At 36.4% G+C, this 22866-nt stretch overlaps 2 protein-coding genes across 6 annotated transcripts in view; one reads left to right on the forward strand and one right to left on the reverse strand.

Moving 5' to 3' along the window:
• The first annotated feature begins 7247 nt into the window (after positions 1 to 7247).
• LOC134812464 (uncharacterized) lies at positions 7248 to 10944 on the forward strand. Of its 3 annotated transcripts, none has more exons than XM_063819905.1 (5): positions 7248 to 7407; positions 9421 to 9608; positions 9807 to 9999; positions 10145 to 10300; positions 10411 to 10545. In XM_063819905.1, the coding sequence occupies exons 1-5, from the start codon at positions 7258 to 7260 to the stop codon at positions 10543 to 10545; spliced, it is 822 nt and encodes a 273-aa protein (XP_063675975.1). In that variant the 5' UTR covers positions 7248 to 7257. The 3 variants fall into 3 exon arrangements, with proteins under 3 accessions (XP_063675975.1, XP_063675976.1, XP_063675977.1); XM_063819906.1 differs by lacking the exon at positions 7248 to 7407 and adding an exon at positions 8935 to 9002; XM_063819907.1 differs by lacking the exon at positions 7248 to 7407 and adding an exon at positions 9037 to 9204 and having other exon boundaries at positions 10411 to 10944.
• Positions 10509 to 22866, reverse strand: part of LOC134812460 (uncharacterized) — a 99652-nt gene continuing 87294 nt past the window's right edge. For 2 of the 3 annotated variants that reach the window (XM_063819892.1, XM_063819893.1), the window contains 9 exons: positions 22313 to 22421; positions 21997 to 22149; positions 21601 to 21690; positions 21287 to 21494; positions 21088 to 21163; positions 12089 to 12226; positions 11764 to 11901; positions 11452 to 11569; positions 10509 to 11341 (listed from right to left, as the gene is read on the reverse strand). In XM_063819892.1, coding sequence (XP_063675962.1) covers positions 11193 to 11341; positions 11452 to 11569; positions 11764 to 11901; positions 12089 to 12226; positions 21088 to 21163; positions 21287 to 21494; positions 21601 to 21690; positions 21997 to 22149; positions 22313 to 22421 — 1179 coding nt within the window. In that variant the 3' untranslated portion in view covers positions 10509 to 11192. The remainder of the gene's footprint in view (positions 11342 to 11451; positions 11570 to 11763; positions 11902 to 12088; positions 12227 to 21087; positions 21164 to 21286; positions 21495 to 21600; positions 21691 to 21996; positions 22150 to 22312; positions 22422 to 22866) is intronic. The other variant, XM_063819894.1, reaches the window with a different exon arrangement.

Below are 22866 nucleotides of genomic sequence, written 5' to 3' on the forward strand. Positions count from 1 at the left end.
GTTTCTGTCTTATAAGCTACAATGTAATGAGTTCCTTAGCATTGCCAGATTTATATAAATGATTAGATAAAATCATGTTTTATTAATGGGTAAAGGAATGTAGGTGTGGTGAGCCTCTCCATACTTCTAAACTGTGCGCTATTTACCTTTCCAAACATTCTTCAGGCATCTGAAAATGAAACTTCAAACATGCCCACTTTTTACAATACACTTCCAAAAAGCTACCTTCCCTCTAAAAACTTTCAACTTTCTGATAACTCCAAGAATATATTAGCTTGTGCTGCCTGGTATTGCACCTGGATCTACAAGAGAACTATTATAACCCAAACACTCCTAACTTATATTCTTTATCGTTAATGTTTGTGGGGATGATCGGTATACTTGGACACACGACTACAGCTAGAGTCTCTTGACGGGGAGCTGCTAAAAGTAACACCTCAATCTCAGCCTCGAGAGAGAGGGAGAGAGAGATCTCTAGCTCAACCTCTCTCTCTCACACTCTCTCTCTCTCTCTCTCTCCAGACCTCAGATCTCCATTTGAGGCTTAATCATCACCAGCACCAGACCCCAGCTCAGCAACCATCACAGGGTTTATAATTGTATTGCACTCTGTGAGCTACTGAGTCGTGTAAATCAGGGGATGGTTGGTGGGATTAAGCGGGATACAGTCAGTTCTGGTTTAACATCAGTTCAAAAGAGCTAGGAGTAAAGCATCTATAATTGGGTAATTTGATCGCTATGTTAGGTCTGTATAATCTTATAATGACGAAGATAAAAAGATTGAAACTGTTGTGGATATAGTTATTAGGTTGCATGTGCAGTAATTAATAGTTATTGGTTACAACCAGCATGGCAATTAGGTTTACTGGATAATGGGTGGCAGGTCAAAAGTTATTTACTTCCAGGGAGCTTTCGAAGCGGGAATTATCTCATGATTTTACAATTTTAAATGATCAGTTGCGGATGCAGCAACAGAAAAATAAGGATCAAGTCCTTGAACCATGATTTTCCAGATGAGTGATTTACTGATAGATCTAAAATCAGACAGATAGTCTATAATCATGCACGTGCTCCGTGGCTTTAAACGATTCTGATTTAACTACTGATGAGACTGAGAGATACTTTAACTTAGATTTTCCAATTGATCTGATCAAATGGCTGATTATGCGGCAGTTGAAGCAGACATAGTGCGATTTAAAATGGTCACCTTCTCAAACCATCTGGTTGGATCAGCAACGTGAGAAAATTAGAAACTGAACGATTATAAGAAGTTTTAACGGTGCCAGGGTACCCTAAAAATACTTAAATTTAGCTTCGATAGGCCATGTACGTGGCGACTGCAAGACCTGAACCTAACACTGCACGGACACCAACTGACTGTAACCTTTAAGAAATTATTATCCCATGATCACGAGGTTTATTCTATCCTTATTAAAAATCTAGACAATGTTGCGTACCTAGCACCGACATCTCCGACAGTAGACACAAGGAGTAAAAGTAGTGAGGTGAAATGTCGTGAGATGAAATGTCGTGAGGTGAAACATCGTTGGGTTGAACATCCAACATCGAGGGTTAAGAGTAATTTAGCCCGCTTTAACAGTTGTATTTATACAACAGACAACTTGAACTTTATATTATTATGAACTAAATCATGTGACGAAGGAGGCAAAATGTAACTTATTATTTTTCGTTTTCAACCAGAGTTTTGGAATCTAAAATGGAAAGTCGAAAACGTTGCCTCAAACATTCTTTCTATAAATGTACAAGCTTCAGCATGCTTAGAATAATTAGTATACTTTGAAACAGCATTCAGAATTTCGCGGTTAGCGAATCCAACCAACTTGTAGACAGTAAATTACTCCCCCGACCATTAAAGCATATTCTTGAGATCTAGTCGCACTTGGTGCTTGGTTGTGGTTAATCCTACAGTTCCGGGTGAAAAGGCGGGCCGCAGAACACCACAACTCTTCAAGTTCCAGGCAACAACTAAGCTAGATAAAATCTTTGGAAATATTGACCGCCGAAAAATGGCGTTGACAGTCTTTCTTGTCCATGAATATTGGATACTGTGTATGGTGAAGAGAATTACCATTCTACAGTTTAACATGACCGACGATGAATAGATAAGATCATGTTCATCATATTAGATCGTACTCATGATTTTGTAACTATCATCGCCAAAAACAAATACAAACCAAACAATTTGGTGTCGATTTAAGCATTATAAGATTATAAGGAAAGAACCATAAAAAAGCAGACCAACATAAGCTAAGACTAAGAAACACCACAAAACGTGTAGTGACACCCAGCTGGTGTGTTAACTACCAGGTCCAGTTCCCAGTATCACCCCAGGTAGATGACATACACCTCACAAAACACACTACAGTGCTACAACCTGGGCGGCGGCGGCTGCTGCAGACTAGGCTGCAGGCTGCTAGCTGTTGCTTAACCCAAACACAGGACAAGACACTGCTCAAACCTAGTCCAAAGACGGGTCGGTAGATACGGCTGTGGGTGTGTAACCATTATCGCTGTTCCTCTAAAAGTTGAGCCGAGATGTTACTTGAGGCACCTGCATCAAGCTACCTCCATCCTCTTAGCTGCTACATGTTAATGCTATCAAATATTATATCGGTGTAGACATGTTTGAAGTGTTACATTTTGTACTTCAGAGGTAAGTTCGGGAGATGTGGACCGCTTAGTGCTGTGTTGCTAATTAGCTGGCAACTAGGACTCAGGAACATTGTCGTTATGACGCGGGTGCTAAGGGTCACGGGGAGGATCATATCACTGTGCAAGGTGGGGGATCTCATCTCATTCAGTGCATAGCTTCTGATATTACAGCATACCCACACATATGTACTCTTTTTAGCGAGATATTGTGTCCCGCATTACGTGTGAAACTTATGTGCGAAAAATGAGAGGAAACAAGTGCCCCTTATTCACTTTAGTGAATAAGTTTTTCTTTATACCCTCTTAAAAGCAGGTCTAACACCCTCTTTACACCCTCTTTATACTCTCCTAAAAGCAGCATATTTGGGCTCCACACGAGTAATCACAAATATACGACCGCTCTTCAGCGCTCTTGCAATATTTGTAGAAAAAGTCACTTATGCGTCGTATTTATGTAATGTATACATAGCTTCTTTCTGTAGAATATGACTTAAAATACTTTTCTGTAACTGTAAAAATATTTCAATTTAGGCTTGATCAGTGATATGTAGATATAATAGGCACTATCAATAACATCTGCGCTAATGTATTGTTCATGTCTTCTTGCAGCAATAGAGACGATCAACAGAGAAGAGACATAATTCTGGATAATAATGCTGGCTTCACCTCGCAAATTCATCAGAGAATAACAAAGATAATGCATTAAGCCCAACGCGAAGATACTCCTAATGGATGTTATGCGTGCCATGATCATTTGAAGTAGTGTGGTATGACGTTTTAATGGCATTTAATAAAGCATTATAATCCATTTGCTAGGTAAATCGATATTTTGATAAGTTGATAAAGTCGGATGTCCTTCAATTCATTAACAATTTCTGTTTCACGAATAATAGAGTCGTAGAGAAGTTAAAGTAACATAGTTTGTATCAGGTAACATTTCTTCCCAGTACTCTTTTAATATTAATCTTCGGCCTTTTCTGAAACTTGAATTGCTGCGAAGCGGAAGTCTACATCTTAGATTTAATTTTAAAGATTTAAGTTTTGATTCACATTTTTAATTTGATTTTCAAAACAGCACGATCAAATATAGTTCCGAATATAAGGATGTCTGCTCTTATCATGTAAATTGCGAAATGTCCACTGATTTTAATGGCAATTAAAGCACCCAGATTATTCATCTTGGTCATCATGATCTAAGATTCTAAGGAATCATTTTAGAGATATACAACAAGTGAGAATTTAGGTCGAGGCTTTCAGTTTTTAAGCCTAGTTTAAAATCAGAACTATCGTATGCATAAAATAGTAACATTATGGGAATAAAATTACAATGGAGCTTCTCAATCTCAGAGTTCCTGGTTTTATTTTAAAATGTACCATAATTGAAAGGCTAAATTTAAGTTCTGCGTGTTACGTGGATACTCGTGAACATGTTTGATATGTAGGTTTTAATTAAGGAGCAGATGATAGTTATTTACGGTTTGGTCACGGCGTATAAAAAGAGTTAATGAGAAATCAGAATCCCAGCCATGTTTTGATCAGTTGCAACTTGTGCATAGGTTTGCTTCTGTCAGTGAGGCAAACTGTTAAGCGATTTTCCAATTAAAGAGTATTTGTTAAGTGATATGTCTCACAAAGACAATCTCAACACTGCAAATGGGGTAATCTTCCATAACAGTAACTGGTTAATGGTGTTACTGTTATGGACGTGGCTTTTTCCGCGATCGTGCGCGTACGTAAAAGTAATTCTCGCTTTATTTAACCTCGTAGTCGTACTTGTGAAGCGATTGATGCACTGAAGATAAATATATACTATATAGGTGTACATTTTTACAATGTCAGATAGGGCCAATTCGATTGGAATTCCCGGTGCCATATTCTTTTTCGAATTATTTGTGATCATATTGTTATCTATCTCCTGGTTTCAACTATCCAGCCAAAGTTATAAAGTAAGTTAGAGAGTAAGTGTTCTACTCTGCGAAATCATCCTAGCTATACCGAAATTTGCAAATTGCATGACACAGCATTTCTTTGATCTTTCTCTCCGGAGTGGCTCGGTATCTATTCTACTGAAACAGGTATACGAGGGGTGGATTCACTCGAAAAGTTCATTCCTCTATACTATGACAAAACAGCTAACACTGGAACCTAAAAAAGTGACGTGACAGAGATAATTTTATCAAAAAAATTTGGTATTTTAGACCTCAGCTTAGATAAGTCGTTCCTCCAATCGGTTGACACAAAGCACTTCACTTTGGATACTGAGGAGTTGTTTAAACAGTAGCGAACAATTAAACTGTAAGTACTTGAAGATAGATTATAATTAATTATTGTTTAAAAGTGGTTGTCTGATACTGCAAGTCCTGATCAGTTATCATTGTTAACTGTTAACTACTTCTACTCTACGTCAAGTGCTCAATAGTTAGACTACTTCTAGTGACCGACAATGAACATAACATATTTCTCGGTGTTTAGTAATGCTTTTTGAATATTTTGTGATTTTTGAATTTGTAATTATATTTGTTCAGGACGTTACGGAAGGAATTGGTTTAATGTATTCCGAGGAGTCCTGATCCTCCTCGCGTCCTGATATGGCGTTTCTCTTGTCTTATACATATATGATAACGCCTTCAATTTCATGTGAAGCTTCTATCACAAAACATCTGACGCAAAGATGTTCCGTAAGAACACTATCTTCAAGCAAAACAAATTATCCTAATTTGTGCAAACTTGATCATCTACCTTAGGACAGTAAGAGCTTCTGTTTTCGAGCATCTAACATTTGCCGACGACGCTAAATGTTTTATTGTTTCACACTTTTAATTGTCTGTTTTCGCTTTTCCGAGTTGTTCGATCATAATGTGATAAAGTAGACGAATGAGAGACGAGAGTATCCACCGAAAATATATCAGATTTTGTCGACGTTCTAGGTATGACAAAGGCATGTAGCCGAAAGCTAGACAAAATCTGATGTATTTTCAGCTGAATGAGGTCTCTCATTCGTCTACCTTATCAAATTATTTCATTCTGTTCTAGTGTAGATCGTAGCAACAGTCTAATTTTCCAATACAATTTAATTATAATACTTTTTTTGTTGATCCTCGTGATCTTGTTAAAGTTTACAAGTACACCTGTGCAAATTACATTTGCATACCTAGGTCCTAGATGTGACCTGAAAAATCATCATCCCACTCCCAGAAGCAACAGATTCAGGGGTTCGACCGGACATATGTTCGACATCAAACATTAGTAAATAACATAGCACAGTTTGTGTATAATCCACTACAACTGTATGATAGCACCAGAAAACATATCATTATCCGCACCCACAGCACCGGACTTGGAATAAAGATGTGATAATCAGCTCCAATTACAAGTGCCACGTTTTGGAGGGTGGTTGAGTATACTTAGCACCTTCTGCAGCAGGCCCGACTGGGTGAACTCCAATTGGCAACACTGATAATAATACTGTGGCAGTAGTTTGTAAGGCACGGTTTATTAAATTAGATTGGGGATACCAAATTTAAAATGTCCGGTACATTCCGATGAAGTCTGGTTAGTAGTAGTAGGTGAGTATGCTGTTGCCATGACGATATACATAAAATATTAAAATCGTGAATTAATGGCACGGTGACGTTGCGTGCCCTGGGAAGTGAGAGATCTGGAAGCGTTTCTAACTTTCTGCGATAAAAATACTTCCTGAGTTTAATTTTCTTATCAGTTTATCAGCTCAGTAAACAACTTGCATGTATTTGAAACTTGAAACTGGTATACAATATTTCAACATGGCGTTCGGTTGGTTATTATAGCATTCAGTCATTTCACAAGTTTTACGTATTAGGTCACATTAGTTGTAGCTCCCGTTGCCATGCGATACAAATTGCTGTAATGTGTCTTCCAATCTATTTCAGTATCTAATACTCTAATAGTGAGGAGAATAGCCTTGCAACATCTTTACTTTGAATAAACTTGATCCGTTTCCATGGTATCTGATTGTTTTCACGCTCACCTAGCACCGGTAATAATTGTCCATGATTGATAAGAGTAATGATTTTTGAGTTACCATAGTTAGATAGATAGATTGCTGGTAAGAAGCCAGGATAATGGGATGTTTGCTAGTTTGGTTTCAATTTGTCGCTTATTCACTGTTTATATTTATATTTCGATTAAACTTAAACGAGTAGTATTAGTAACATTGATTGATTGTAGTATCTTGAAAGTTTACCTGGCAGAGTGACAAATTAACAGATCATCAGTAACTCCTTGTTTTCCATTATCTCAGTCCTTCAGCAGTACGTATTGTTCGTTGTAAGCACACTCCACTTTTACCCTTCAATCAGTCACATATTTATATTCCTATTGAAATTTGGTATGTTAAGTAAAGTGCGAATCAATACGAATGAGTTGTGACTTGTGTTGTCAAAATGATGTTGGAAATACAGAATTGAATCGATTAACATTTCAATAATCAGTCTTATTCATGATAATCATTTTTAGTTTAACATCATGAAATTCATGATTATCACAAAGAAACACACCATTTAAACTCAATTTTCTGACCTATACCATATAGCAGGAGATCAGAATATGTACACTCCAGAATTTAATCTGGATCAGGCGACGGCTAGGAAGAGATACTACAACACCACATATAACAGCAGACACGGAAAGAGGAGGAATTTCAATGCTCACAGTTACATTAAACAGCTGGAGGACGCTGCTAGACAGAGGGAGAAGGTAGGGTCGCCCCCATATCCAAAAAATTTTTAATTTCCTACATTCTCAATTTTTTCGTTTTCTGTGGCCCACTCGCTTCGCTCGCATAAAAAGTCTTTGTATTCGCGCGGTTCAAAGATTTTTCATGGCGGATTCCAGATTCTCAATTTTACTTTTTTAGGGCCCGGAATGCTTTTTAATAGATAATCCTAGGTTACTTTTGGGGGCCAAGCCCCCGAAAATTTTGGAAATTTAAACTAGATTTGGCCTCCTGGAACGAATCTGACAATGGAGAACGATTTTAGCATACTATTTTCTGATTTCAATTTTTATTGGGATAAATTGTCTGGATTCTAGAATCCCTAAACACTTGGCTTAACTAAAGCACGAAATAGGAGACAGCATGAAGTATCAAGAGTTTATAATTTTGGCAAAAATGTTTTCTCATCTACTACCATCACTTTCTGCTTTCAAGCTATAAACTAATACAGGGTTAAGGGAATTTGGAGAAGGAAGCAAGTATGAGACCAAATATTCAAGAAACAAGGAATTTAAATTTTCCAAAAATATAATAATGACTATTAGTATTTACTATTTAAATAAGATAGGAAACGCAACAAAGAATGCTTATGCATTATGCATGTTTAGACGTATTACATCAACTCATAATACTATATAATGTTCTTTGAACTCCTGACATAAAGTTATTACAATTGCATTGATGACCGTTCACAACATTACATGATTGATAATGCTATTATCAAAACTGGAATGGTAGTCTATATTGGGATTTGCAGAAGTTTTCTATAGCCGCCCCCATCCCCCCATGGGTGGTTTTTAGAAAAGAGTGGTTTCTTGCCATTCTCGTAGCAACCTGTTGAACAAGCTTTTCACCCTCAGCAGACTGGATCAGTGGATCCCTGACTGAGGACATTTAAATAACGGTCCAGCAACTTTTAGTCTGCTCTTTCACTTAAATTCCTACTGAAATATTATCGAAAATTCTCAGAGTTGGCTCTCGAATTTCCTACTTTTTGTCAAAAATTTCCTACTTTTAAAAATTTCCTACATTCTTAGAATGCGAGAATGCGGGTTTTTGGATATGGGGGGTCGCCAGCAGGCAGCTAGGCTTCTTTAGTTATCTTACTGCCATTTATATTGATACATTTTATTTTAAACTATACCAAACCAGGCACTATTCCAGACTCCAGTGCCAAACGCTTAACAGTTTATGCAATATTGTCACGTTGTTAAGTGTAACGTAATTCGTAAGCTTCACTTCCCATCATGTAATATCACATGGCCCTGTGACCGTGCCAGAACTCAATAACTGTACTTCAGACATTTTCTATAGACTCTTTATATCCTGTATTGTTTAAAAAAAATTTTTTTGTTAATAAAAGCTAGCTTGCTATTTGTTTGAAACGCATGCGAACTATTGATTGTTCCCCATAATTGCATCGACTTTCGCCTATGTTCGTACGATTGTGCTTGCAAACGAAACTTATTTCTGATTTTACTCCGTGCTAAATTCAGCGATAGTTCATTTTCGTTAGTTAGAACTCCTTTTAAACTTTCCAACAAGACCATCTAACATGCTGCTTGAAGTTGAACGGGTATAAAACTTAAATTTTTTGGAAAATTCACGCGGTTGCCTTTGAAGAAAATAATTGAGTGTCGTGTATTGATATTTCCATTCGTCTGATTCTAGTCTGCCAACTTTATCTTGTCTTCGTTTACAACTTGTTATTTGAATCGCCCATGACAACTACTGGTCAAATTAAATCACAATTTAATCGAAAACTTAAGGCTTAGCGGGTAATGAATATAATTATTATATGCAAAATTTGTGAGAAATGCAAAACCCTGTGGCTTGAGGCAAACAAAAATTATATTTTTAACAAGGTTAATTAGACGGACTGAGCATAATACAGTATAACTACAAATTCTTTCAGATCTAACCAAAGTTTTGATTAACCTACACTCAGCCTACTTCAGTTACATCCTTTAATTCTCACCTTGCCTCTTTTTCAGGACATAGAGAACCGAATCCTAGCTTACGAAGCAGACGCCAGGATGATAAGTGAGCGGGCACTAGAACGTACCGTGATGGATGAGAGTTCGGGAAATGTCCAGTTTAAAACCCAGAAGAACATGGCGAATCAGAGGGAGTTTATTGAGCTGGCTGGCAGGCAAACTACTGCTTTCAGACATTCTATTAGGTGGGTACTGGAGGAATTTAGAATTAAAATTATTCCTAGCATCTACAGAGCGTCAAAATAAGTTTGGTGAATCGTCGTATTTTTCAGAAATCCTCTTTAAAATAAATGTTGTCAAGAATCTCCTATCCATAGCGATTAAAGCACATGTTTAAAGATAACTCTGTAGTATGAAGTATTCTGACTGTACGAAATATATAGATCAATGCGCTGTTTGAACAACGCAATAGCTACGATGAGGAGTCGAGTAGACACCACACGAAGAGTAAAAGATAGACAAGACTCCGAGAAGTCACCCCCTCGTGCTGGCTCACTGGCCACCACCTCCAGCCGGAGTACACTAGACGGCATACCTAACTGGAGGCGGAATAGCAAACACAAAAACAGAGTGCCGGTCAGTTCAAGAGCGGGTATTTTATATCGTTCATCAGGATCATTTGAATTGCACTGAGTTTGAAATTCCTAACCATTTTATCATCAGTAACATGAAGCCCGATTAGCTAAATTGATTGAAAGGAATTTATCATCTATAATTTCAGCCGATGCCGCCGACGCAATCACAAGACACTCCACGAAAGAGAACAAACATTCTGACAAAGTTCCCCAACATTCCAGTCAACTTCAGATGTTTGGAACAGACTGGGGACCGAACCAGACCAATCAGTTACTCCGACTTCCTTCTTACCAACACCTCTGTAAGTAAAACTTGATTCTGAAAGAAAAGACCCTTTTTATACTTTAGAGCAGCAGAATGTATCAAATTTGATGAACAAAGCCATGAGTATGAAAACAACTTTATGAGCAGGTGCAGCACAGAAACGGTCCTACACCGAGCAAGTCGGCGCCAGCGGGAGTGAGGGAGATCATAAGGTACGAATCTGTTCAGGAGAGAACTCGGCGAGTGAGGAGAATCATGGGCAACAGTGCCCATTACGGGTGAAAAATATATATTTTGTATCTTTCTATCAGAACACATAACTTCGGATTAGATTAGATAAACTGACGTATAGCAGCGGGGAAATATGCTATTTGAAATACTACGAGCAAAGAAACTACAACAATCTCAGCATCATTTGGTCATCAGACTGTGAAAATTTTCTGCAAAAGCATCCTTACGACTACGTTCAAGAACTTGTTTATGTAATTTTTTATTGCTTAAACATTTTACAAAACTACATAGCAGCAATCAACTTGTAAACTTTGAAGTATGAATGATAATTTCAGATGTAGATACTAGATAACAATAAAGGTTGTAAACGTAAAATGTTCTGTTCAATATTTTAACTACAAGAAGCCAAAACGTTTACTTCTTGTTAGCAATAAATTCACAAAAATCACACTTTCTAGACTTTTCTTTATCAAATAATGCTAGTCTGACTCATATTGCAACTTAACTACAACAATCCGATAATCGTCATATTAACAGAATTTTTGATCCAAAAATGTGTTGGAGAACTTGACGAAATTATGGTGGTGGATGGATGAGATGATGCAGTATGAAATGAAGGGCAACTGGTTCATAAAACGATTTTTTCTGAAATCTGACCTTTGGGTAGAAGAACTAGAAGTATACCAACAAAAACCAGTTCATTTCTGAGAGATATGGCTGCGTGAGCTGCGACTCCTAGCCACACTTGACCTCATACTGGGAGCTAGAGAGTTACGGTTGTCTCCAGATGAGATAGAACCTCCTTGCATCATCCGGATCTGATTAACGATGCTTTGTCGCTTGTCACCTGAAAAATGTGCTTGTCATTTTCAGAAATAATAATGTGACATCGTATTAATTGCTGAAGAGTTAGCTACAATGCTCGAGCATGTCGAGAATTTAGCGGAAGAAAATTACCGGGATGATAAGGCCGGAGGGTGCTGGCACGCTGACGTTCTCTCACTTGACGTTCTTTGACAAACATCTCGTACTCCTCATCAACGTCTTCTTCCGGCTTTTTTATTTTTATTTCTTCCTGCAAGTGACCTCCTTTTATTACTACATGCTATTAGCCGGTTAATTGTAAATGATATTATAATGATCGAATATCGACGTTGTAACTGTAAATCATGTAATTAGTAATGAATTATGGAAGTTGGAGATAATTTGAGAGTTATCATGATAGTGGTATGGGATAATTTACAGAAATGGTTTACAGAAATGATTTACCAGCAGAGTTCGCCAACTGTGTTTCTTGATAAACAACGTGAACAGAGTCCCAATGAAAAATACCATTATAACACTGAAGGTTGCAATACTCTGCCAGATGGACAGCGGAAGTCCGTGAACACATATCGTCAACTCCTCCTGTCGCAAATAAAGGGTTGTTAAGCTTGAAAAAGTTAAATTAAAGAAAATACCCGATCGCAGGCATTGAATCGATGAAAAATTAAAATAGTAGTGACCCCAGTCCCTCCATCGTCTTTTGTTCAACTAACGAGAATTAAAGAAATATAATTGTCATCGCAATAAAATATTAAAGTTTCTGTTTTACCTCGAATATACAGTAAGATTCGCTATCCGTGAACTCTAAGTTGCTGAACTTAATCTTAAAACAGAAATTTGGAACACCCTCTGATGTTTTTGGGTATACGTTTGCGCATGGACTTCTTTCACGGCAAAGCCATTTAATCTGCAAAAAAACATATTATCGTTGAGTACAAGTGTTTTTCATTTTATATAGTGATATTAATCTGGATACAATGGGATTATTTTGGAACAACCTTGAAGTAGTATACAATATGGCCCCGCTGTATCACCTAAAAGTTAGGCACCATTTACCCAATTTCCTTATATGGTAATGTCACATAATCAATAATAATTTGTCGGCCGGGTGGTGTAGTGGTAACACAATTGCCTCCCAAGCAGAAGATCCAGGTTCGAATCCGGTCGAGAGCCAGTCGATCAGTTACCAAGCTATGATTTGGTATAGCTTCGGCTGGTTATATTCACTCTGTGACTGGTAGGACTAGCCCCCCCCCCCTACTGCTAGTATAGCGCTTACACACAGTGACTTAGGGTTACCGTAGGGGAGATTTTTATCAGTGTAACGGTGAAATTATTATATTATTTAGATATCATAAATAAACTTTATGAGAAATAAGACAAACCGTTTGAAACTTAAAAAATCATACACATTTAAAAATACAATGTCAATCGTCAGCAATTTTCAGTACTTAAGACTTTGTACGATCATGTCACATTTCTTAACGACTGATTTCAATAAGGGAATATTCTCATTTATAAGTTTACAAAGGATAGAGTGACTTAGGGTGGGGGAGATTTTTATCAGTGTAATGATGAAATTAAATGAAATCAGCTGGCTACCATCAATCTAACCAGATTCAACTAATTAACTCAGCCTAAAACAATAGATGCAGCAATATTCCTCTATGCAACAAGATATTATTACATAACTGCAAATGGTTATGACAGTTACAAGAGTGTACAGTAGGTGAAAACATAACTGTGCAATGTACACGTCATAATTGTTATTAGGAAAGGCACCAAATTCATTGGTAACATGATACACCATAATAACATTGCAATATATGTTTGTAAATATCACTGTAATTGAATCAATTTGGGCCCCTCTGTGGCGTACACCTGTAATTATCAGACAGTTAATCGGAACATCCAGTGTTCAAATCTGTGTCAAGCTACTCTTACAAAACTCAAAAAAAAAGCAATCAAAATTTACTGTGATAAGGCTGATGTTGACGGCTCGGTTAGAGAGATCTTAGTCTATCTCCAGTGCCATGAGTCAGCTATATCGCAGTTCGGGGTTGACTCCCGTGAAAAACCGGAATTAGGAGAGCGTTCTCTCCATCCAAATGTATGTGGGAACTCCCACTAAATTGAGAAATGTAAGATGTAGTAGGCAGTGATCAATATAAAGATATAGGCGAATTCGAACCCGGCTTACAATCTAATAGCCTTGCACTGCAGTATGACCATTAATCTAACTGAGTAATGTAAGATGCATGTAGTTTGAACTAGTACCAAGTCAATTGCAAATGTTAAGCACTGTCAGTAATTGAGCGAGCTTTTTTTAATAATTTGTTTATAGGATAATTATTGTTCGTCAATTGCATACATTTTGTTATAGTACAAAATTCTGATTCAAGTACAAAATCCTGATTTACACTTGACACTTTCAGTAATAGTAGATTTTTCTAAAGTGGGCTATATAAGGGGAGTGAGACCTTCGTAAGCTCATTACTCAAACTGCACTTTTCGTTACGTTTGATTTTACATGCTCTCCCTGCGATTTTGATGTGATCAAGTACAAAATCCTGATTTACACTTGATCTTTTCAGTAATAGTTGATTTTTCTGAAGTCGGCTATATAAGGGGAGTGAGACCTTCATCAGCTCATTTCTCAAACTGCACTTTTCGTTACGTTTGATTTTACCTGCTCTCTTTGCTGTTTTTGAACCGGTCAAGGACAAAATCCTGATTTACACTTGATCTTTTCAGTAATAGTTGATTTTTCTGAAGTCGGCTATATAAGGGGAGTGAGACCTTCATCAGCTCATTTCTCAAACTGCACTTTTCGTTACGTTTGATTTTACCTGCTCTCTTTGCTGTTTTTGAACTGGTCAAGGACAAAATCCTGATTTACACTTGATCTTTTCAGTAATAGTTGATTTTTCTGCAATCGGCTATATAAGGGGAGTGAGACCTTCATCAGCTCATTTCTCAAACTGCATTTTTCGTTACGTTTGATTTTCTGTGCTCTCGACAGAAATGAAGAGAAGATTTTCAGCAAAAAGCCAACATGGCAAACATCAAGTTGAAGAGTGTCCGGTATGTTTCAAGAGGATGAGGGCTGATAATCTAAAACATCATCTTCCGACACACAACAGCAAAGAAACCTGCAACAGCTGTAAAAAGTTGTTTCGCTCGGACAAATTAGCAAGGCATGAGCTTCTGTGTCGCTCTCAGATCGATGAATCTTTATGCAATCGCTTCTCTGGGATTCATGAACATCTGGACAATGATGAGCACTGTAGTTCAGTTTCGGGGTACTTTAAGTCCTTTGATCTCAGCATTGCGAAAAGTTCAGATTATGATACAATTCTTTTGGAGTCATGCTCTGCAGCTAAGCAAAAGATTATCCAAATTTTACAGTCACATCCTGTTAAAGCACAGCTAGTCATTTCCCTATCATTCCACAAGCATGTCAATGGAGAAGAGGGACAATCTGAAAAGGTTTTCAGGTCAATTTGTGAACCCTTGCTACTAGGAGACAATGTTGATGACTTTCTGTCACGTGCTAAGAGCTATATTCGGCATGGAATTGACACCTACGAACGATTGGGAAGTGGTTGGATTTTTGACGAATTGCAATGGGCACATATCGAAATTGCAAAATACTCTCCACTTTCTGCTTCAGGCAACGTTTCCATTCCGGAGAAGCTAAGTAAAATGAGATCAGTTCTAAACATTAAGTCCTCAGACAATAAATGCTTCTTGTATTGCCTTTTGGCAAAGCTCTATCCTGCAACAGGCTCCAATATTGATAGACACACAAAGTATCTGTCTCACATCGGGAAGATAAATATGGGTACGGTTCAATTCCCAGTAAAGATCAAAGATATAGCAAAAGTTGAGGAGTTGAATAAGGTCTCAATTTCTGTTTTCCAGTGGTGTGTTGAGGAAGAATGTGTTTTGCCGTTAAAACATGGCAGTGAAATTGGCGAACCAGTTGACCTACTCTACTTGGAAAATGAAGGATTTGCTCATTATTTACTGATCAAAGATTTTAACGCATTCATGAGACATCGCACTAAGCATCATCACACGATGTTTTACTGCCGAAAATGTATGCATGGTTTTGTATCTTCACAGAACCATGAGACTCACTACCAAAACTGTAAACAAGGAATTAATCAGTTAGTCAAGATGCCGGATCCAGGAGTCATTGAGTTTAAGGCATTACATAAGCAAGACAAAAAACTGTTTACAGTTTACTTTGATTTTGAATGTCTAACTGTACCTTACAGTACCTGCAGTAAAAAAGATACCTCGAGTTACACAGAGAAGTATCAAAAACATGTACCTTGCAGCTTTTGCATCGTTACTGTGTCAGAGTTTTCGGAATATAACTCGGAAGTGGTCACTTTTAGCCACGAAAATCCAAATGTTGTGACTGAAGAATTCATATCACAGCTTTCTAACATACATGATAAAATGATGAAATGCTATGAAAAGAACCAACATCAATAGATATGACGCCCGAGGATGAAAAGAAGTTTAAGAGTGCAACAATCTGTCACATTTGTAACAGAAAATTGAACTGGGAATCTGAAAAAAATTACCCAGTTCGAGATCATGACCACTTGCAGAAAAAGAATAACTTCAGAGGTGCAGCATGCAATTCCTGCAACATAAACTATTTCAACAGAACTAAAAAAGTTCCAGCATTTGCACATAACCTAAAAGGATATGATCTCAACCTCTTCCTACTAGATTTGACAAAACGAGTCGAGAGATTGGATGTAATCCCTGAGACACTTGAAAAGTTCAAAGCTGTTTTTACTGACAACTTTATTTTCTTGGACAGCTTTGCATTTCTTTCTACTTCCCTTGATAGATTGGCATCAAATATGAAAAAGTCAGGTGTCGAAAAGTTCAAGCAATTAAAAGAAGAGTTCCCAGAAAACTACGAACTTTTGTCAGAAAAAGGCGTATATTTCTATGACTATGCTTCATCTTTCTCAGTTTTCTCGGAGAAGAACCTACCACCCAAGCAAGCGTTTTACAGTAAACTGAGGGAAGAAGACATCTCAGATGCTGACTACACTCGAGCTCAAGATGTCTACAAAACCATGAACTGTCAATCTTTGCTCGATTACATGGAGATTTATGTAAAAACAGATGCTCTCATATTATGTGATGTATTTGAGAGTTTTAGAAAACTTTGCTTGGACTACTATGGCCTAGACTGTTGTCACTATATGAGTTTGCCAGGATTTTCTTGGGATGCGATGCTGAAGATGACAAATGTGAATATCGAGTACATGACTGACATTGACATGTACACCTTCATTGAGAAGAATCTGCGAGGAGGAGTCACTACGGTTAACCATCGTCATTTCAAAGCCAACAACCCTTATTTGGACGACCATGACACAACAAAGCCTACATCATTCATCCATTATGTGGATGCAAATAACCTTTATGGAAAGTCAATGTCGTACAAGTTGCCATATAAGAATTTTAGATGGCTAGACAGGGATGAAATAGATCTACTTGACACTTCCAAGATAGACCCAGAAGGGGAAACATGCTATATTTTGGAAATTGATCTGCACTATCCAGCGTTTCTTCATGACTACCACAATGATTACCCCCTCGCTGTGGAGAGCAAAATGATTGAAGAACATCAATTATCACCCTTCAACAAAAAGTTTCTGGAACTACACAGTGAAAAGTTTAAGGCCTCACGCAAACTTGTTCCTGATTTGAAAGATAAGAAACATTTCGTATGCTCCCTGAAAACCCTCCAGTTATGCGTCAACAAAGGGCTTGAAGTTGAAAAGATTCATCGGGTTTTAGCCGCAGACCAAACAGATTTTGTGACTCCGTACATTGAATTCAACTCCACAAAAAGACAAAATGCACAATCGGATTTTGAGAAAGACTTCTTTAAGCTTGCCAATAACTCCATTTACGGAAAGTTTATTGAAAGTCTCAGAAATCGCACAAATGTTGAGATAGTGAAAGATCAAAAATCTGCAAAACGTCTTACTTCTAAACCACAGTTCATTGGTTTTCACATGCTGGATGACCAAACAACTGTTGTACAATCAGTAAAACGCAATTTAGTCCTGAACAAACCCATAGCTTGTGGATTTATTGTATTGGAAAATGCGAAAAACATCATGGGGGAGTTCTGGTATGATGTTCTCAAACCAAAATATGGAAACGACATCAAACTTATCCTTAGTGATACCGACAGCTTCATCTATGGTGTTTTCACCAGGGATGGATATGAAGATTTGTACAGAATGCGGAACCTAATGGATTTGTCTGGCTATCTAAACGGTACACCGCTGGCAAGATTTCATGACCCTGCAAACAAAAAGGTTCCAGGGAAGTTCTCTGATGAAAAGCCGACTGAAATAATCAGCGAAGTTATTGCATTAAAGCCTAAAATGTACTCGGTCGTAACCAAAAAGCTGTTGTTCAAGTGTGAAAAAGCTCATGATTGCACATCATCTTGTTCCATCGGTCATTCGGTGACTGCAAAAGGGATCGCTAAAACAGCCCAAAGAAAGATCCGCCACGAAGACTATAGAAGAGTTTTGAACACTCAATGCACTACAATAACAAAGTCTCAAACAATTCGCACTTTTGGCAATAAAATTTATAGTATTGTTGTGCAAAAGCGTGGACTATCAGGATTCGACGACAAAAAGTTTATATTAGACGATGGAATCAGTACATTAAGTTATGGACATAAACAACTATTTAAAAATTGATTTTCTGATTTAGAACATTTGATTTGATTTGTTTTTTCATGTCTGATTACGGAAAAATGTAATGATTAATTCAAATATTTTTGATACTGACTTTTTGAATCTTGATAACATTACCAATTGTTGTAACAAATTTTCATTTGTCACATTTTTGAATTTATGTGTCTTGATTGTATTCCAAATTACTTATAATCGCCTAATCAAATCAGTAGAACCATAAAAATCATGAATAAATTACAATAGAATTTGTAATAATAAATTTTTTTTTAAATTTCAAAAACGATATGATACATAATGATATAAAAACTAAATAATGATGCCTTAAATGATATGCAATGATATCTGAAATGATACATGATGATACATAATGATACATAATGATACATAATGATACATAATGATACATAATGATACATAATGATACATAATGATACATAATGATACATAATGATACATAATGATACATAATGATACATAATGATACATAATGATACATAATGATACATAATTTTACACAATGATATCTAAAATGATACATAATGATACATAATGATACATAATGATATCTAAAATGATACATAATGTAACATAATGATATCTAAAATGATACATAATGATTAATGATACATAATTATATCTAAAAATGATATCTTTAAAATGATATCTAAAATGATACACAATGATACATAATGATATCTAAAATGATACATAATGATACATAATGATACATAATGTTACATAATGATACATAATGATACATAATGATATCTAAAATGATAATGATACATAATGATATCTAAAATGATACCCAATAATACTTAATGATATCTAAAATGATACCCAATAATACTTAATGATATCTAAAATGATACATAATGATACATAATGTTATCTAAAATGGTACCCAATGTTATCTAAAATGATACCCAATGATATCTAAAATGATACATAATGATACATAATGATATCTAAAATGATACATAATGATACATAATGATACATAATGATATCTAAAATGATACACAATGATACATAATGATATCTAAAATGATACACAATGATACATAATGATATCTAAAATGATACATAATGATACACAATGATATCTAAAATGATACAAAATGATACAAAAATTATACATAATGATACATAATGATATCTAAAATGATACATAATGATACATAATGATACATAATGATATCTAAAATGATATCTAAAATGATACATAATGATACATAATGATACATAATGATATCTGAAATGATACATAATGATACATAATGATATCTAAAATGATATCTAAAATGATATCTAAAATGATATCTAAAATGATATCTAAAATGATACACAATGATACATAATGATATCTAAAATGATATAATGATAGCTGAAATGATATAATGATAACTAAAATGATACATATGATATATAATGATACTCTCCGTCTGACTAGTTGATGTAGAATTTGACTTTATTCCCCTTCTCCTGTCTGGTGCGTTCCCCACTGGGAAGTATTCCTACATGATGCAGCGTCAGCTGTATATTGCTTCATTATATGATTGCAAAAAGTTACATCTAAAAATTGAAATTTCCAAAATTGTGTATAAATACAATAGAATCAGCATCATTTCCACTTTGTGCCCCTAGCATACGCATCAATTTTGCTGCTCTGACACTTTAATTGGAATCATCATGAGCAATTTCTGTGAATTATGCGATAAAACATTTGCTAGTTCACGCAGTCTAGCCAGTCATCGATATAGCTTCCATCGTAAGAATGACATCTATGAGAATAAAAATGTGTCTGATGATGAGACCATTACAACAAACAACTCTGGAAACAAGAATGATCAGAAACACGAGATGAACTCCTTATCGAAGACAGGTAATTTAATTCAATAGATTCGAAGTTTTAAAAACAACATGAAAATCTGAAAATAATGTTACACTGTCAAGCTGTTTAATATTGTTTTTTACACCCTATGCAATCTTGCAATACAAAATTCAGGTGATAGTATGGACGATGAATATCCTACCGACACTGATGATAGCATGGATGAAGATAAAGATGATGATTCTACAAAGGATTACTCAAGTGACAATGAATCAATAAATGAAGACAATGACCTCAATGAAAGTACAGACGATGAAAGTTCCTCATATAGTAGCAATGATCATCCACGTGTAAAGCGCAGACGAAAATGACAAGACTTAAAGCTGGCTCTAATATGCTAACCAAGACTCTGCGGTCAATTGAGAAACATTTAAAGAACCAAGCCTGCCAAGAGGATGACTGCTTTGATCTTTTTTCAAGTTATGAATTGAAGACTGATTTTTTCGTGATGCTAGATAATTACTTTCAAACACGTGGATTACAGTTGGATTCTATATTATCAAACAAAGAACAATTAATTTTCAATCTTGTACTAAAAACTGATAATCTCTTAATCCTTTGTAAACTTATAAATGAGAATATTCCCTTATTGAAATCAGTCGTTAAGAAATGTGACATGATCGTACAAAGTCTTAAGTACTGAAAATTGCTGACGATTGACATTGTATTTTTAAATGTGTATGATTTTTTAAGTTTCAAACGGTTTGTCTTATTTCTCATAAAGTTTATTTATGATATCTAAATAATATAATAATTTCACCGTTACACTGATAAAAATCTCCCCTACGGTAACCCTAAGTCACTGTGTGTAAGCGCTATACTAGCAGTAGGGGGGGGGGGGCTAGTCCTACCAGTCACAGAGTGAATATAACCAGCCGAAGCTATACCAAATCATAGCTTGGTAACTGATCGACTGGCTCTCGACCGGATTCGAACCTGGATCTTCTGCTTGGGAGGCAATTGTGTTACCACTACACCACCCGGCCGACAAATTATTATTGATTATGTGACATTACCATATAAGGAAATTGGGTAAATGGTGCCTAACTTTTAGGTGATACAGCGGGGCCATATTGTATACTACTCCTTGAAGCTGAAATAAATCTATTAAACCTGTTTAAATGAATCTTTCCATGTCCAAACGCTAGTCGCACCTCCATTCTTATTGAACTTTTCCAACTCTCCTTCACTGATGGAATCAATTATCATCATTATTGCATCTTAGCATCTTCAGAGACCGGCTTTAATTATATGCAAGTCTACCATGAAGATAGAAATATAACATGAATATTAGGAAAAAGTGTTAACTTACTCCCACATTTCGATCTGTTCGACAGTGGTACCTGACCCCAAGATCGTCAGAGTATAGTTCCCCAAGTATGGGATATCACCACCGGAAACTAAATCATGAATACTGAATTTAGGATGAAAGTCCTGGTCATATTGTAGCCGTATAATCTCACTCGTTGTACTGACAAGGAGGTTTGGTGTGTCCACTTGGCTCAAGGAAACTTTCTGATCTAGAAAAGGGTGGTTGACGTTGAAATGTTTAAAAATAATTAAATTAGATTCAAGGGTAATTATTTTTAGACAAAAAATATGAAATGAACTGAAGCGTAGACTCACATGGTTTACAACCGAGCATTATATGGAACGGAGCCAACGTACAGGCCTGACTGGGAAACACCGCTATACTCACAGGCACTATCTTTTCACCTGCATTCCGAATAGTTTCAAATTGTTATTTTAAAATAAAAATTTGGACATATAATCTGTTCTTTATCGTACCATATGCCTTCGTATAAATCATGCGAATATTCATTTCAACTTGGACAGACCACAAGTAAATTGTAAAATATAGGTTGGGCCAGGATTGACCGCGCAACGTAAGCACAGCAAAGCATGACAAAGCAACTCCATACACTACAACCGTTTTGAAGAATACAATATGCCAGCGTTACTCCTGAGTCCTGCAGAATGCAGGCGGCAGGCCCAATATTGAGAATAAATTCGCTGTCAAACCTGGCTCGGCTCTATTAGCTTTCCCAATATCCGTGATATGAATGGTATACAAGACTTTCAAGGTACGATAATCAACTTCCTTGTCGGAGCTGATTTCCAGAAAGGTTCCATTCCAGACATTCAAGCTAACGTGCGACTCTGCAATCAAATAGTCTGAAACAAATATCTTGATTTTACTCAAAGTGATAGCCATTTAAAATTCTAAAAAACTGTAAATCAAAATCATGATGAAAGTTATTCTAATTATGAATCACCAATTGTCAGATGATTAAACTCATAAAGTTGTTTTAAACAGACTCAAATATCGGAGCTCTACCTAAATCAGAGATGTTTGGAGATGACAAGGAAAATGTGAACTCCAAGTTGTAAGATTCGCCATTCTGAAGGTAGACCTTTTCAGGGATCATGTTATGAACCAGCACCTCCTGAAAAAGCAATAATATGTAATATTGTACGTCTTATAATCATAATGTTTTAGATACGGCGATGGATAAATTGTTGAAGCTTTCCACGTCATGTGAATGGAATTATACCAAAACTTTACATGGAGATTAGAGCTATTTATATATCATGATTATAATAATTTGTAGTACATTTGAAACGTATATCAATAATAATTGTAAGCCCTAGCATAGTATTAGTCATTGGCGAAAATGGACGTGGTCCCTGAACAGAGAACACCTGGTACGCGTACAATGTACCCGGTGGCCGGTACGTACGGGAGGCGAGAGTGTCGTTCAGTGACCAATGACCAAAATGGACGTTTTCGGGAACATTTTAGGACACGTGGTCCTAAATGGTGATCGTTTTTCTCAAAAAATTAAAAATGAGTGTTACTGCAGTAGCATTAGATGGCAGTTCACTATGTCA

This window comes from Bolinopsis microptera, chromosome 3 (assembly GCF_026151205.1).
Source record: "Bolinopsis microptera isolate Bmic1 chromosome 3, MBARI_Bmic_1.0, whole genome shotgun sequence".
NCBI lineage: Eukaryota > Metazoa > Ctenophora > Tentaculata > Lobata > Bolinopsidae > Bolinopsis > Bolinopsis microptera.